The sequence below is a fragment of the Panthera pardus genome, unplaced genomic scaffold (assembly GCF_024362965.1).
Source record: "Panthera pardus isolate Hobbes unplaced genomic scaffold, ASM2436296v1 HiC_scaffold_8, whole genome shotgun sequence".
In the NCBI taxonomy this organism is placed as follows: domain Eukaryota; kingdom Metazoa; phylum Chordata; class Mammalia; order Carnivora; family Felidae; genus Panthera; species Panthera pardus.
Genome location: NW_026527013.1, coordinates 70,696,497 through 70,714,801, shown reverse-complemented (window position 1 = coordinate 70,714,801; position 18,305 = coordinate 70,696,497). Strand labels below are relative to the sequence as shown.

Sequence of the window (18,305 nt, the reverse complement as noted above, 5' to 3'; positions counted from 1 at the left end):
ATGTCATCTGCAAATAATGAAAGTTTTACTTATTCTTACTGATTTGGATGCCTTTGATTTCTTTTTGTTGTCTGATTGCTGTGGCTGGGACTGCCAGTACTATTTTGAATAAAAGTGAGAGTGGACATCTTTGTCTTGATCCTGAACTTACTGGAAAAGTTCTAAGTTTTCCCCATTAAGGATGATGTTAGCTGTGGGCTTTTAATATATGGCTTTATTATGTTGAAGTATGTTCCTTCTTTTTTTAATGCTTTTTTAAATTTATTTTTGAAAGAAAGGAAGCATTAGTAGGAGAGGAGCAAATAGTGGGGGACAGGATATGATGCATACTCTGTGCTGACAGCAGCGAGCCCTATATGGAGCTTGAACTCACAAACTTTGAGACCATGACCTGAGTTGAAGTCAGAGGCTCAACTGACTGAGCCATCCAGGTGCCCTGAGGTATGTTCCTTCTAAACCTACTTTGTTGAAGGATTTTATCATAAATGGATGTTATTCTTTGTCAAATTTTTTTTCTGAATTTATTGAAATGTACATATAGTTCTTATACTATCTCTTACTGATCTGATGTATTATGTTGATTGATTTGTGAATATTGAACCACCCTTGCAACCCATGAATAAATGCCACTTGATTATGGTGACTTATTATTTTAGATGTATTATTGGATTGGGTTTGCTAGTATTTTGTTTAGGATTGTTGCATCCATGTTCACCAGGAATATTGGTCTGTAGTTCTCTTTTTCAGTTAGTCTTTATTTGGTGTTGGCATCAGGGTAATGCTGGCCTCATAGAATGAGTTTGGAAGTTTCCTTCCATTTATGTTTTTTGGGAGTTTGAGAAGAAAAGGTATTAACTCTCTAAATGTTTGATATAATTCCCTCTGAAGCCATCTGGTCCTGGACTTTTGTTTGTTGGGAGGTTTTTGATTACTGATTCAATTTCATTGCTGCTTATCACTCTGTTATAATTTTTTATTTCTTCCTTTTCATTTTTGGTAGGTTATGTGTTTCTAGGAATTCATCAATTTCTTTTAAGTTGTCCAATTTGTTAGCATGTAGTTTTTCATAATATTGTCTTATAATTGTTTGTATTTCTGTGGTATTGGTTGTTATTTCTCCTGTCTCATTTGTTATTTTATTTATTTGAGTTCTTTCTCTTTTTTCTTGATTTAAATCTGGCTAGAGGTGTAATTTTATTTTATTTTATTTCCCAAAGAATCAGCTCCTAGTTTCATTAATCTGTTTGATTGTTTTTTAGTTTCTGCATCATTTCTTTCTCCTCTAATTTTTATTATTTATTTCCTTCTGGTGGTTTAAGGTTTTATTTTGTTTTTCTTTTCCTAGCTCCTACATGTGTAAGATTAGGTTGTTTATTTGAAATATTTCCTGCTTCTTGAAGCAGACCTGTATTGCTATAAACTTCCCTCTTAGAACCACTTTTGCTGCATCCCAAAGGTTTTGGCTCAGTGTGTTTTCATTTTCATTTCTTTCCATGGATTTTTATGTCTTCTTTGATTTCCTGGTTGACCCATTCATTGTTTAGTAGCATGTTGTTTATCATCCATGTATTTGTGGTATTTCCAGATATTTTTCTTGTGATTGACTTCTAGTTTCATAGCATTGTGGTCAGAAGAGATGCATGGTATGACTTAGATCTTCTTGAATTTGTTGAGGCTGGCTTTGTAGGTTAATATGTGATCCATTCTGGATGATGGCCATGTGTACTTGAAAAGAATGTTTTAGGATAGAATGTTCTGAATATGTCTGTTAAATCCATCTGTTCCAGTGTGTCATTCAAAGCCATTATTTCCTTGTTCATTTTCTATTTAGATGATCTGTCCATTGATGTAAGTGGGGTATTAAAGTCCCCTATTATTATTGTATTATTATCAATAGTTGTGTGTTTGTTATTAACTGTTTTATGGATTTGGCTCCTTCTATGTTGGGTGTATAAATATTTGCAATTGTTATATATTGTTTTTGGATTATTCTATTTATCATTATATCATGTCCTTATGTTTCTCTTGTTACAGTCTTTGTTTTAAAGTCAATTTTGGCTGATATAAGTATTACTACTTCAGCTTTCTTTTGACATCCATTCACAAGAAAGATGCTTCTCCATTCTCTCACTATCAATATGAAGTTGTCTTTAGGTCTAAAATGAGTCTCTTGTAAGGCAGCATATAGATGGGCCTTGTTTTTTTTATCCATTCTGTCACCCTGTGTCTTTTGATTGGAGCATTTAGGACATTTAATTTCGGCATAATTGTTGATAGATATGTACTTATTTTCATTATATTATTTGTTTTGTGGTTGTTTCTGAAGATTTTCTCTGATCCTTCCTTGCCTTTCATGGTTTGCCGATTTTCTTTAGTGATATATTTGGATTTCTTTCTCCTTATTCTTTGTATATTCATTAGTGGTTTTTACTTTGTGGTTCCCATTAGGTTTATACATAACATATTCTGCATATAGCAGTCTATATTAAATTGATGGTTGCTTAAGTTTGAACCCATTCGTTACTCTCTCCATGTTTTAGTTATATCTTGTCATTTTTTTGCACCATTTAATCTTGTGACTTCCTTGACCTACTTTTTACAGAAAAACTCATTTTTTACTGCTTTTTTGTTACCTACCTTTATAGTTTCACTTTTGGTCTTTCCTCTCCACTCAAAGAGTCCCTTTTAATATTTCTTGCAGGGCTGGTTTAGTGTCATAAACACCTTTAGTTTGTGTTTGGGAAGCTCTTTATCTCTCCTATTCTTGATGGTAGCCTTGCTGTATAGAGTATTTTTGTCTACATATTTTTCCCATTCGGCACTTTGAATATATCATGCCACTCCCTTCTAGGTTGGAAAGTTTATGCTGAAAAATCCCACACTAGCTTTATGGGGTTTCTCTTGTACGTTACTGAGAGATCCTAAGCAGGCATGTGTTCAGCATGGAGCCCAAACTGGGGCTTGATCTCATGACTGTGAGATCCTGCCCTGAGCTGAAATCAAGAGTCAGGCTTTTAACCAACTGAGCCACTGAGGTTCCCCTCTCTGTGCCTTTTAGATCTGGATATCGGTTTCCTTCCCCAAATTAGAGAAGTTTTCAACTATTATTTCTTCAAAAAAATGTACTGCTCCCTTTTCTCTCTCTTCTTCTTCTGGAACACCTATAATATGAATGTTATTATGTTTGATGAAATCACTGAATGCCCTAAGTCTATTCTTATTTGGCATAATTCTTTTTTCTCTCTTTTGCTCATGTTGATTACTTTTCATTTCTCTGTCTTCTAGGTTATAATATATTCTTCTGCTTCTTCTAGCCTGCTGTTCATTACATCAAGTGTGTTTCTCATTTTGTTTATTGAGCCCTTTGTCGCTGCTTTGTTATTCCTTATCTCTGTGTTAAGTATCTCACTCATGTCTTCCACTCTTTTCTCAAATCCAGTGAGTATCCTTATTACTATTACTTTAAATTCTCTATCAGGCATGTTACTTATCTGTTTTGCTTAGATCTCTGGCCAACGTCCTGTTCTTTCATTTTGGATAAATTTGTCTGTCTCTTCATTTTTGTCTGCCTCTCTGTGTCTGTTTCTGTGTGTTAGGAAATTCATCTGTCTTCTGCTCTTGAAAGTAGTTACTTTATGAAGAGGAGATCCTGGAGTGCCTGCAGTTCAGTGTCCCCTCTGCACCCAAACTTGGCACTTCGGGAAAGTATCCTATGCGTGTTTCTTATGCCCTGCTGGTGTGTCTGAGTCACCTTTCCTTTCAGTGCAGTTGTCTGCACTGACTTTGCCTGTTGTGGTCTGTGCTTGTTCTCTTTCCTGTTAGTGACACCCAGGTAAGCCAGCTCTGAGTGGGCATGCCTATCTGGAAACTTGGGAGCAAGGTGGCAGTGTCAGCAAAACTTGCACTGGGCTGCTGGCCTTATGCCAAATCCCCTGGGTTGGCTTGGGTTGTGAGGCTGGGCAGGGCACATGGCAATGGCTGGGCATGGCTAGGCACTTTGGGGTGGCTGGATGAGGTGGACAGAAGCAGCTGGGCACCCAGCGACTGGACAGGTCATATACCTGGCTTTAACAAAATTTGCCCTGTTCCCGGGGCCAAAGCTAGCAAGCTTTGAGTGAGCGAGTCCTCAGGAGAACTCCTGGGTGTGGTGCACTGCTAGCAGGTTACATAGCAAGTACAGCACCACTCCTTACCCCCACAGATGGCCCTGCTGGGGGGCAGGGGAGGAAAATGGCACCTGCCAACTTCTTCATTTTCAAAAAAATCCCCAACATACTCCAAAATCAGTATGAAGAGAGCTGTCTCCCATTTGCCTCTGGTGCTGCATAAACTGCCATTTTTATGTTGCCTCTCTGTGTGCAGGCTGTTGTCTCTTTAAGGGCAGCAACCCAGCTGTCACTCACCCCTCTGGCTTGCCCAGTGCTGAGTCAGCTGACTTTTAACAGTCCAGGCTCCAAGTCCCACTGATTATACAAAGCCATGGAATTCAGCCCCTCTGGTTTTCCAAGCCAAATATTATGGGGATTAGTCTTCCCCAGTGAGTTCCCTGGTGCAAGAATCCATGTCTCTGCCCTCTCTAAGTGTGCAGCTCCCTTCCTCCTGTGGGCGGCTTCCCTTCACCTTCCTGATCTTCCTAACCTTTCAAATGCAGCTTCTTCTCTATATTTAGTTGTGGAGTTTGTTGTGCCAGCCTTTGGGTCACTCTCTAGTGATTTACTTGTATGTGGATTATATCTAGTTGTAAACGTTGGATGGGGAGAGTTCAGGGTCCTGCTCCACCATCTTCCCAAGCTCTTTGAGTAGTTCTCTATCATAACTTTCAAACTTAACTGAATATTATACTTCTGCCAGGTCTACTACCATCATGGCATACTGATGTCTCAGATACTACAGAAGCCTTGCCAATCCCTCAAGAGTGGAGGTGGAAAAAGCCAACAATTTTCTTGTTTGCTTAAGTGATACTATGAGTGAAGTAAAATAACCTGTACTTTCTGGATACATTCCCCCAAAATAAAAATTACATTTGCAAACATACGTATTTATATAGGCAGAAACATCAGTTTTACTCCACTTTGTGAATGAGCTGGTACCCCTGCCCACATTGGAAAACAAATCATGTGCCAGGCAAAAGCAACCAAAATAGGGAGACTTACTTCAGGGCCACCATGGGCCTACGAGAGTTTAGGATGTAAACTTCATCTTCTGGAATGGCAAGAACACTGAGTGGAGCCTGGGTTGGATTTTGACCCCCTACTTAACCCATAGTTGGACACCCTATTGTAGGATATATCTGAACAGCTATACAAGATAGTTCTGTGGATCATAAAAGCTGATCTGGCTGGCACATTTGAGAAGAGTAACTTATATGTGCTGACCACCTCATGTATAGTAGGCCTCACACATTATTCCATTTTCTCTGTACAACAACCATATGTGAAACAACATATGCAACATTGGCAATGACATCACTATTCTACATAAAGATTAAGGCTTGGAGAGTCTATGTAACTCACTCTATTAATGACAGGTAAGTCAAGAATTGGACTTCTATCTATTTGATTCCACATTCCTTCTTTTTCTTTAGATTGCTTTCTTAAAGTTCTGTTACTACACACATAATTACTACAAATAAGCAATACAACTATTATAGCAGGGATTTCTGGTGTTAAAACTTTGAGATTTTTGAATGATTATTATTTTATCTAAAAAGAGTAGAGAAAGATGGAGCCACTGTCGGCTTCCTTAGATGAAGTATCTGACATAATAACCAACAGCTCTTTCATATTACTTGGCCTTTGAACCTTGATACTTTTCTCAAAAAAGAACAATAAAGTTAAAAATGTGCCCATTTCTTAGTCTATATTTGAGTCTATTTTAAAAGTCATGTGATATCAGGCCATGGAAAATTTGTATTCTCTATGAAGAATTAAGACCCATCAGGACACTATACCTGATCCTGTGTTAATAATAAGGCAGTGGAGTCAATTAAATGAAACTAACAGCTCATTAGTCATTTTTCAACAGGTCTTTTTGGAAGATCCCTACATTATATTGCACTGTAGATATAAAAATAAATAGTACGCAGTCTCCTTCTCCTGGAAAAACTTAGTGTGGGGTTAATCAAACAGATCAATTTAATGTAACTGTCACCAAAATCAGAGCGATGTAGCATAGAATTTGTAAGATGAAGTGATTTTTAAAAATCCATACAACAGGGGTGCCTGGTGGCTCAGTCAGTTAAATGTTTGACTCTTGATTACAGCTTAGGTCATGATCTCATGATTAGTGAAATCGAGCCCTGCTTCAGACTCTGAACTGACAGTGCAGAGGCTGCTTGGGATTCTCTCTATCTCTCTCTGCCCCTTCCCCACTCATACTTTCTCTCTCTCTTAAAAATAAATAAATGAACCTTTTAAAAATCCATACAACACATCATTTATATATTATTGTGTGTGTTTTAACATTTGTGAGTGACTTCTCTTCACACTACATACCTAAAGAAGAAGAAGTTTTACATAATTCGATTTCTTTCAACTTTGAGTAGAAAATCATTTTAAGCTATAGGAGATATTTATTTAGGTTAAATAAAAGGAAGATTCATTATTAATCAAGTTGCTAAATACTGGAACAGACAAAACACTTGCTTTAAAACAAGTTGTTTGAAAAAAAAAAAAAACCTTTGCCAGCAGTTTAAGAAGATTAACATGCTTTGAAATTTTCTATGAATTCTTGGCACAAAATATGCATTAGTCTGTTCACCTAGCAATAGGATTCAATACAAGATTGTATATAATTTTACCGATCTTTTTTACTTAAGGGCATTGGGCTAATTTTGTTTGAAAAGGAAAGCTAGTGGTGCCTTTTCTGAATGCCTGTTATCTAAAATTTCATTGCGCCCAACTGTGCTTGAGGTGAGGCCAGTCACCCCTCCATGCTGATCTCACTGGCACCTACAAGCAGAGTACCTCACATTCTGAACTGCACTGGCCCAGTGGGGTTGTGTTGCTATATAGGCTCACTGCTTTATTCAGTGTTCCTCCATGATCCCTAACCTGCCTGTCAGGCTGAAGCAATAGTGGATCTGGGTGAATATATCTAACAATGTGGGGACAACTGTGAGGTGCCTTGGAGAATATAGAACTAGGTTATAAGATTGTCCACCAAGAGCTTAAAAGGCAATTAACAATAATGCAAAATGACTGCAAGGAAAGAATGACTCAGGAGGGAAATGGAAAGTATTGACATATCTAAAGTATGGACATATCCACTAAAAGGTGAGCACCCAGGTTTTATCCAGGCAACAGGAGGTCTTAGCAACTACAGTTCAATGAATAAAAAAGAGTCAATACGTTGGCTAATCAAAATTTGATGAGGGGCACCCGGGTGGCTCAGTCGGTTAAGTATCTGACTTCGGCCCAGGTCGTGATCTCGCTGTCCATGAGTTTGAGCCCCGCGTTGGGCTCTGTGCTGACAGCTCAGAGCCTGGAGCCTGCTTCAGATTTTATGTCTCCCTCTCCCTCTGCCCCTCTTTGCTCACACTCTGTCTCTGTCTCTCTCTCTCTCTCAAAAATAAACATTAAAAAACTTTTTTTTTAATTTGGTGAAAAATGTTTAATCTCACTACTAATCAAATACATGAAGTAAAAATGGACACTGTCTTAAACTCATATTTAATTGATAATGCTCAATATTGACAAGGTTCCCATGAAATAGTCAGAGCTACATTTTCTGGTAGAAGCATAAAGTGCTTTTTGGAAAGCAGTTGGGCCACAAGAAGGGAGAATCCTTAAAATATTTACATCTTCTTAGGCCCCTGTGTGGCTCAGTTGGGCTTCCAACTCTTAACTTAGGTTCAGGTTATGATCTCATGGTTCATGAGATCGAGCCCGGGGCTCCATGCTCAGTGTGGAGATTCTCTTTTTCTCTGCCCCTCCCCCACTTGTGTGCACACTTGTTCTCTCTCTCTCTAAAAAAAATTCACATCTTCTAAGGAAGAGTATTGTAGTATTCATCTTCTATGTCAAGAAGCCTTTCTATCTATCTATCTATCTATCTATCTAGTTAGGTTTACAGATAACAGAAACCCCAAAATAACAATGGAAAACAACATAAATGTTATCTGCAAGGGAGGCTCCAAAACATGATACTTCAGTTGGACATTACTACATAAAATAAAATTGAAATTCTGTCATTAAGGAGGAAAGGGAGAATGGGTGTTTGGGTAGGTAACCAGCAGTTTTTGCTCCCTTATACTAGGGAGCAAAATTGAACTTCAACATAATTTTCAAAAAGTCGTTCATTTTTAGGGAAAAGCCCAAAGTTCCAAAATTACAGGAATATTTACAAATTACAAATCGATTCAATGATTCTATAAAACAAAGAATGTTATCAACAAAGGTTTGATCATTGAACCTGTTTGTTTAATGTTAATTTTTAAAAATGCAGTTTCATTGCATTATTATTTTATGACATTACATATACTATTAAAATTTATACCCTCAAATTTGCATAAAAACACTCAGAGAAGAAATTTTATACTTTTCTTCATCGAGTTTAAAACTAATAACTTCTGTAGTACCTGAGTGGCTCAGTCCATTAAGCGTCGGACTCTTGATCTCAGCTCAGGTCTTGATCTCAAGATTGTGAGTTCATACCCTGTACTGGACTCTGCAATGGGTGTGAAACCTACCTAAAATGAAATAAAACAAAACAAATCATCCATAATCAGATAGGATGGATGCTGAGAAGTTGAATATTGAATTTCACTTACAAAGAGTAATTTTTGCTGATACATTTTTAGAAAGACATCAGACCTGTCCATGGGGTCACATGTTGAACAAGTGTCATCAAGTGTGGCCTGCCTGGCTCATGGGAGGAGTTCAGTGGCAGTGTCCGGGGGTGTTCCTCTGGAGATGGTTATCTCTTCCTGGGTTATACCTGGCTTCTCAGTACCATTTGATTTTTATCTTTCAGCTGAAACTAAGATCTGCTTCAAATACTACCATGGCGTGAGTGGAGCCCTGCGAGCCACCACCCCCAGTGTCACGGTCAAAAACTCTGCAGCTCCTGTAAGTCCCATCTCTTCCTCTTTGTCAGAGCTAACCCTGGTGCTTTTTCACTCCCATTTCACTCGTGTGTGTGTGTGTGTGTGTGTGTGTGATTATAGTGATAGATTATGAGAGGTAGTTCGATAGAAATTATCCAAAGGTAAACTGATTAAAATCACACCACTTTTTGTTTGAGGAATGTTAAGCTTAGATAGTGAGATGTTTCTAGTAGACTCATGCATAATGTCTGTCAGTAACAAGTGTTTCTTTGGAATACATTGTTTTTAATTCCTTGCGTTTAAGGATTTATATTTTCATATGTCTCGATTTCTTCTTAGGCCTATAAATAAATTTCTGGAATAGCATTTATAATCTCAGAGTGATTTTGAGCATAGAACGAGAAAATGGTAGGCCTAGAAAAGACTGGAATCTCTGGTCCTTTTTCCCTTTATATGAACGAGGAAAGTGCCCAAGGAATGTACCTAAGCTCACACAGTTAGCTAGTTGCAGACCAGGGACTTAGGTCAAATATTTTGTTTCTTACTCTCTGGTTTTGCTGAGTATTCTGAGAATAGCTGCCATTTTCTCCTAAATTACAGTCTAGTTTGTATCTCTGTGGTGCTTCTTTCCTTGGTTCTCAATACATCTACTTACAAGTGGCATTCCCTTTCCTTTTCACATGAATTAAAGATTACTCAGTGGAGGAGGCTAACCACAAACCGGTAAGGACTTTGTTGGGGTGGTATAAGTAAAAAAAAAGTTTGTTTCTTCTATGTGAAAAAAGAGAGACCGAGAAAACTTGAAATGAAATATGAATTACCCAGAAAGAACTTTGCCTCCAAAGGACAATATTTCACTATTTCACAAGTCAGTTCTTCAGTGTGCAGAAGATGAGTGAGTTGAGTGTGCCTCTGTTCAGGGAGGTGGTGCAGAACTGGACACTGGCCAGGGAGGGGGATCCCAGGACTCCTTGTCAGGGGACACACAGCAAGAGGGAGGGTAGAAGGGAGGGACCATCTGCACCTCTGACTCATTGTACCATTTTCCCCTACACTAACCAGGCAGATTGGAGGATGATATTGCCATATTACTGGGTAGGACAGGAAGGTAAGTATGGCAATTTGGGAAAGTATCCCCAGGTGCCACACCCTCCTCTCTGGGCCCATTGTGTGTGGGAAATCCTCAAAAGAAGGTGCCTGGGGAAGCGAAAGAGGCCCTGACACAGGCCTCCAGTTGTCAAGGCAGTAGAGTCAGCTACATCGAGGCAGTGAACCTGGAGCTGGGGCTGCACTGACCCAGAGGCGAGATGGGCAAGGCAGGGAGGCACAGAACACACAGCAGACCAAGAAGAAAAAAGAGGCTGGAAGTGGAGTCTGCTGACTCGGGAAAAACCTTTCAGATGCAGGCTTGGCTGCCTTTTGCCACAGCACAGCATGTCATGCAATTAGGCAGCCTCTCTCCGGATACACTGATTTCTCAGCCAGGATGGACCATGCCCAGTGATGGACAAGCCTTTTTGTCTCAAGGCTGGAATGGGAGAAGAGCTCCTGATCTGCCTCTGCTCGGAGTACTACTGTGAGTGAGCTTGGCCAGCCCTTCAATCTTTAGGTAAGCCCTTTTTGGAGAAGGCTCTCTGGAGCATTTGGCTTCTCTGAACTCAGCCTACTGGAGACTCCAGATGTAATCTGTTTCTCAGACCAATGCAAACTGCAATCACATCATCACAGAGATGTGCAGTATAAGCCTAAAAGAAAACAAGGTGCCAACTACCTGGAATACTGCCTGGATTGCACAGTAGACAAGTTTTACAAAATGGGATAAACCGTCAACAAACAAGTCTTTCCAGGAGCTGCCGACAAGAAACAAGGATGATGTCTGAGAAGAGGAAACATCATGTGAGCTGCTTCAACCTGCTATTTGACAGAAAAGTTCAGGAGATTGCATTGATTCTGAGTCAGCCCTGACCTCATCTTTGTTATTTAACCTGTGCTACCATTGCCTGTACTTAAATATCAGACACCTTGGGATACTTGGACACGTTGCTATCATCCTGATGGCCATCTCCATAATGATTTTCTCACATAAATCAGTAGACACTTGAGTTGCTGCTTTTATATATATTCCACAGACAACTTTCGTTTCTCTTCTTAATCCCCACACATGTGAGCGCCTGATCATAAGGCCAAGTGATGCCAAGGACAGACAGAAGTCCTCCCGCTGCCGTGCTGGACGTCCTTTGCGTTGGGAGCATGCATCTTCCTGCAGACAGTATTTTAACATGCAGTTGGGTTTTATAATAGTTAACCTCATGGCTCTTATAGCACAGTGCACTCTTTAGAGGAGTTTCACTTGCCTTATTTTAGGTGATTCACAGCACATCTGTGAGACAGGCGGGAAGTGCCATTTTGGTTATGTGACCCTTTGGCTATCTGATGATCGAGTTGGAATGAATCTCGGTTTAGTTACTCATACAATCTAGCAGCCTTCTGGATTAAATAAGTATTTACAGTCTGGTCTAAGGCCTTGTGCACACTGTTACTAAGGGGAAATGCTATTCAAGTTTTCCAAAATCATTTTGCCGATGAACTTTGAGTATCCATTTTTAAGCGAGATCTCTGGTGCTGCACTAATCTTTTATGAAAAGTTGGCTGTCAATGGCCATTGTGTCATGTCCCAAGAGTCACTGAGTTAGTTGGTGACAAAACAGTATGCTGAAAGTACAGTTTTTTGTAAAGGAGGAAAAGATGTCAAATGCCCATCTAGTATATAATCAGTGCTTTGATGTTTTGAGCACAGAAGATTCTCAATGTTTTCATTCTTTTTCTCATTTCCTCGTTCCCCCTTATCCTTTGTCTTTGTCTCACTGAAAATTGTTGAAGTCCCATTTATATGTTTTTAAAGTTTATTTATTTATTTTGAAAGAGAGAGAGAGAGAGAGAGCAGGGGAGGGGCAGGGAGAGAGGGAGAAAGAATCCTAAGCAGGCTCCACACTGTCAGCACAGAGCCCGATGTGGGGATCGAACTCACGAACTGTGAGATTATGACCTGAGCCAAAACCAAGAGTCGGATGCTTAACCAACTGAGCCACCGAGGTGCCCCAAGGTCCCAGTTATGAAAAGAGGTTGTCACCTGTCTTTATCTTTCCAAGGCTCTTATTTATGTATTAGTCCTAACTGTCTATCAGAAACTATGATGAGTGAAAGGGTATAGAAATAATGAAATATAAGTCCTGACATTGAGGACTCATGGCTATTCCATGATGATTTATAAATACTGTTTGAAATGCCTGGTACTGGGGTATAAAAACCCACTGTGCTAGTGTATAGAGAAGGCAGTGAGAAGGTGCCTGCAGCAGCTGGGAGAGCTTCCAGAGGAAGTGGCATGCGGGCGGCATGAATGGGATTTGCCAGGCCTGGGAGGGAGTAAGGCACTGGCAGAAGGAACGGCATGTGCAGAGGCATGTGGGGGTATGAGGTGCCACAGGCCTAGCAGGGAAGGAGACCTACTGTGTGTTAGGTCTGAAGAACATACAACTTACTTAATTTTCACCATACAGCACCCTGCACTTTGTTTCTCATACTGTTTGTATGTCATTGGGAGCACCTCACATATGTTTTCTGTTTTATTCTATTTTCTGTAAAAAATTGTGCTCACAATAAGCTCTTTCTCTCAGCACTTTTGCTACTTTTACCTTGTGCATTACAGTCTCTTTTATAAGCCTCATGAAATTTTTTTTTCTCTCCCTCTTTATACGTCGAAGGACAGAAATCTCTCCATACCTACAAACTGCCAAAAGACAGGGAAGATAAATTGTCCTTAGCTCAGCACACTGGGAGTTTTGCAGCTTTTCCCTTCAGGTCTGTGCCTCCACAGTAGCTTTTCAATCTGCCCTTCCCTGTTTGTGGACCAAGTGGGCATCCTCTAATGGGGGCTGCTGGAGGGGAGAGAGCTCTCCCTTTGCCTGCTGGGTTCTCTATGGGAGTGAGATTCCGATGCAGCTTGTAGCTCTTCTCGATGTATGTTCAGAGTCCTGAGCACACTGCTTGCCACTCCTACTTTCCAGGACTTTCCCTCAAGAGGGTTTGTGTTCCCTTGCACCCAGCAGTGTGGAGGCCTAGGGATTGTAGCCTCTGGATGCAGAAAATAAGCAGCTGTTGGAAGAATAACTGTGGCAGGATCAGGAGGCAGGGTACAGGGAGTTGGGGAAGGGCCACCAGAGTGAGGGGCAGGCAGAGGACGTTATGCCCCCTTAACTGGGGCCTGCTGTAGATGGTTCCCAGGTTTACATTTAGACCAAGAATGTATTTTTTAAATGTCTATTCATTTATGTAGAAAGAGAGCATGTGCAGGCAGGAGAGGGGCAGAGAGAGGGAGGGAGAGAATCCCAAGCAGGCTCAGCACTGTTAGCACAGAGCCTGACATGGGTTCAATCCCAGGACTGAGTTCATGACCTGAGCCTAAATCAAGAGTTGGACACTCAACCAACCGAGCCACCCAGGCACCCCGACCAAGAATGTATTTCTTACTCAGTCTTAATCAAAATTTTAATTTGTGGAAATTCCATCAGAATTTTGTTATTCTGAATTGTTCATATCCTTAATTCACATTGCTATTGTCTAGCTACCTATTAGTGTTTTCAATGAAAGATTGGAAGTGAATATATCCATTTCTGCTCCTTCTATCACTGTTTTTAAAATTTTCATTTAATTTATTTTTTAAATTTATATCCCAGTTAGTTAGCATATATTGCAACAATGATTTCAGAAGTAGATTCCTTAATGCCTCTTAACCCATTTAGCCCATTCCCCCTCTCACAACCCCTCCAGTAACTCTCCATATTTAAGTCTTTTATGTTTTTTCCCCTTCCTTGTTTTTATATTATTTTTGCTTCCCTTCCCTTATGTTCATCTCTTCAGTATCTTAAAGTCCTCATATGAGTGAAGTCATATGATATTTGTATTTCTCTGACTGACCAATTTCACTTAGCATAATACCCTCTAGTTCCATCCACATAGTTACAAATCACAAGATTTCATCCTTTTACATTGCTGAGTAATACTTCATTGTGCATATATACCACATCTTTATCCATTCATTATTTTCGTGTATGGTGTAAGAAAGTGGCCCAGGTTCATTTTTTGCATGTCGCTGTAGAGCTTTCCCAGCACTACTTGCTGAAGAGACTGTCTTTCTTCCATTGGATATTCTTTCCTGCTTTATCAATGATTAGTTGGCCATACGTTTGTGGGTCCATTTCTCTATTCTCTTCCATTGATCTGAGTGTCTATTCTTGTGCCAGTACCATACTGTCTTGATGATTACAGCTTTGTAATACAGCTTGAAGTCCAGGATTGTGATGCCTCCTGCTTTGGTTTTCTTTTTCAAGATTGCTTTGGCTATGCAAGGTCTTTTCTGGTTCCATACAAATTTTAGGATTGTTTTTTCTAGCTCTGTGAAGAATGCTGGTGTTATTTTGATAGAGATTGCATTGAATATGTACATTGCTATGGATAGTACCGACATTTTAACAATATTTGTTCTTCCTATCCAGGAGCATGGAATCTTTTTCCATTTTTTTGTGTCTTCTTCAATTTCTTTCATAAGCTTTCTATAGTTTTCAGTGTATAGATTTTTCACCTTTTTGGTTAGATTTATTCCTAGGTATTTTATGGTTTTTTGTGCAACTGTAAATGGGATCGATTCCTTGATTTCTCTTTCTGTCACTTCATTGTTGGTGTATAGGAATGCAACCGATTTCTGTGCATTGGTTTTATATCCTGCAACTTTGCTGAATTCACGAATCAATTCTAGCAGTTTTTTGTGGAATCTTTTGGGTTTTCCATATAGAGTATCATGTCATCTGTGAAGAGTGAAAGTTTGACCTCCTCCTGGCCGATTTGGATGCCTCTTATTTCTTTGTGTTGTCTGATTGCAGAGGCTAAGACTTACAATAGTATGTTGAATAACAGCCCATTCATTCTTTAGTAGGATGATCTTTAGTCTCCAAGTATTTATTTTCTTTCCACATTTTTTCTTGCGGTTGATTTCAAGTTTTATAGTTTTGTGATCTGAAAATATGCACGGTATGATCTCAATCTTTTTGTGCTTGTTGAAGGCTGATTTGTGTCCCAGTCTGTGACCTATTCTGGAGAACATTCCATGTGGACTGGATAATAACATATATTCTGCTGCTTTAGGATGAAATGTTCTGAATATATCTGTTAAGTCCATCTGGTCCAGGGTCCAGTGTGTCATTCAAAGCCATTGTTTCCTTGTTGATTTTCTGTTTAGATGATCTGTCCATTGCTGTAAGTGGGGTGTGGAAGTCCCCTACTATTATGGTATTATTATCAGTGAGTTTCTTTATGTTTGTGATTAATTGATTTATATATTAGGGTGTGCCACATTCGGAGCATAAATGTTTACAATTGTTAGGTCTTCTTGGTGGATAGACCCTTTAATTATGGTATAATGCCCTTCTTCATCTCTTGTTACAATCTTTATTTTAAAGTCTAGATGGTCTGATATAAGTATGGCTACTCCAGCTTTCTTTTGTTGACCATTAGCATGATAGATGGTTCCATCCCTTTACTTTCAATCTGAAGATGTCTTTAGGTCTAAAGTGGGTCTCTCATAAAGAACATATAGATGGATCTTGTTTTCTTATCCATTCTGTTACCCTATGTCTTTTGATTGGAGCATTTAGTCCATTGATGTTTAGAGTGAATACTGAAAGATATGAGTTTATTGCCATTATGTTTCTTGTAGTGTTGGAGTTTCTGGTGGTGTTCTCTGGTCCTTTCTAGTCTTTGTTGCTTTTGGTCTTCTTCTTCTTTTTTTTTTTTTTCATCCGTTCTCCCCTCAGAGAGTCCCCCTTAAAATTTCCTGAAGGGCTGGTTTAGTGGTCATGAACTCCTTTAATTTTTATTTGTCTGGGAAACTTTTGATCTCTCCTTCTATTTTGAATGAGAGCCTTGCTGGATGAAGAATTCTTGGCTGCATATTTTTCTGATTCAGCACATTGAACATATCCTGCCACTCCTTTCTGGCCTGTCAAGTTTCTGTGGAACCCAGAAATGCACCCAGGAATGTTTGCAGGACCGTGCTGCCACCAATGCCCAGAGACTGTGGCTGGGTGCCAGCTCACCCCAGAAAATGTTCACACAATCGTGTAGCAGCAGCATTTCAGGAAATGGAAAATCACAACACACATCTGGCACCAGTCTTCACCCTTAACAACCTTGTTCCAGCACCAGTAAATGTAGTTGTTCTTTGGAGTCTGCTGGGACTTGGTGGCCACACAGCTTCTACCAAATGTCCTTCCAGCAGTGGAACCGCTTCTCCTCGTGTGGCCTGTGGACCACCTGGACCCCACTCTGCTCCAGGGGATTCACCCTTCCCACCAGAGCACCACCAGGTATTGAGCTGCAGAGTTTAAGACTCTGTGCTCCCCCTGTTTTCAGAGTCTTAATAGAATTTAAGCCTTCTCCTCTCTCCTTTCTCTCTTCCTCGTTCAGTCTCTGCGGCTGTTTCCATTTTTCCACTTTCTTTCCAGCTGCTTTTGGGGGGGTGCTTTTCCCACACTCTCTCCCCATATCTGTCCTCTCTCTGCAAACAAAAACTGCTCCCTGCCCTCCACAGCTTCTCTCTCCCCCACTTCACTTCTCTGCGCCACGTAACTGCTGAGTTCTATGGTTCAGGTTGTGCAGATTGTTGTATTAATCCTCAAATAAGTTTTCTAGGTGTGCAGGATGGTTTAGTGTTGATCTGGCTGTATTTCATGGACACAAGATGCAAAAAAACTTCCATGCTATTCCTCCATCTTGGCTCCTCCCCTTCTTCTATCACTTTGATCCAGTGTCTCTGCAACCAAGATTTTGATAACAATTGAACAGCAGAAAGTCCAAAGCAAAGTTCTCTGTCACAACATTGAAATGTATTTCCTTAAGTTCATGTTCACAGATTTATTTGCTTTGTCAGATTCCTAAAGAGTTCACATTCTCCTATTTGAAAAAAAAAATCAATTCAGTAGGCCATTTCCCTGGGAATGTAGGGTAAGTTAGTACTCTAAAAATAAGATCAGGTTGAGATTTTCCTTCATAGACAGTCTGGGTCTTCTGCAATGAACAAACAGGTCAAAAGCACCCAAAGCCTAAGTCATTAAAGTTGGTTCTAGTAATATTTGTGTTGGGAATTTTAAAAGCAGATTTTTCAGAAAAATATTTCAAATCATTAAAAATAACTATAGAACAATTCCTTTCAAGTTACCAAACCTCCTGGCCAAATAGTTGCAAAATTAACTCATAGGCAACTGACTGGTGAGACCAACAGTCAAGAACTGTTAGACATAAACTGATAATCTGGAAGGCATGTTGGTCTTATAGTAAATGATCTTGTGGTTTATGTGTGGCAGAGATTAAGTGGCAAGCCTTGGTGCTGATTGAAATCATTGTGATAAGCATCAATTGCAATGTATCATCAGTTCGGGGTGAAGGTCTCCCAGCTTACCAAAGGGCCCCCTTCATCCTGTGTGTCCACTTGGAGTCTCAGCTTCACCTTTAAAATACCCAAAAAATTAATGGAGGAGCACGTAGTTTATCCTCCCTTGTTAACTGGGATGGACGGCACTGCTCTACTGGAGAGGTCTTGGCATTGGATCTGGGAGAGACTGGGCAGAGGATCCCACAGTGCCCAGGCACAGGCAGCCTTGAGCAAATCTTAGGATGGAGAGAAACAGGGCCTTCTGAGGATTTAGTCAGAATTGAGCCTTTTATGATCTCACTAGACTTGTGCCCTGCAATCATATTCTTAAATCTGCCCTCTTTTCCAGTTCTGGTTCTGTAAACCTGGCCCCATGGCATTTTGAGAAGGTGACATGATGTTTATTTTATGACTTGTATTTTAATAATAGCCATAGGAGCCTTTGAAAATTAATTGTTTTGTTTGTTTTCTCACAAACACATCCATAATTTATTTTTGTAGCATTTCACCAGTAGCTATCCAACCAGGCACTAAAAGAGAACTTCATCAATAATCCTATGATGAAATGCAATTCCAAGACTTAGTTCCTAATAGTCTGAAAATCAGTTTCTAAATGAAAGAATCTCAGTTATGCTAGAAGGGCAAGAAGCCTGAAGTAATAAGACTTACAATATTCTAATTTTTCATTTCTTTCTTTCATATATATGCCTGTTAGCCTCTGTTTAGGAGACAGCTTAAGAAAACATTTTGATTTGTATAATCTATAAATTAAATGCT

General features: G+C 39.7%; 1 protein-coding gene across 1 annotated transcript in view; it reads left to right on the top strand.

The window, feature by feature from the left end:
• The window catches only part of HECW1 (HECT, C2 and WW domain containing E3 ubiquitin protein ligase 1), a 417,448-nt gene that overhangs the window by 216,580 nt on the left and 182,563 nt on the right, over positions 1–18,305 (top strand). The window contains 1 exon segment of the mRNA XM_019451074.2: positions 8,974–9,068. Coding sequence (XP_019306619.1) covers positions 8,974–9,068 — 95 coding nt within the window.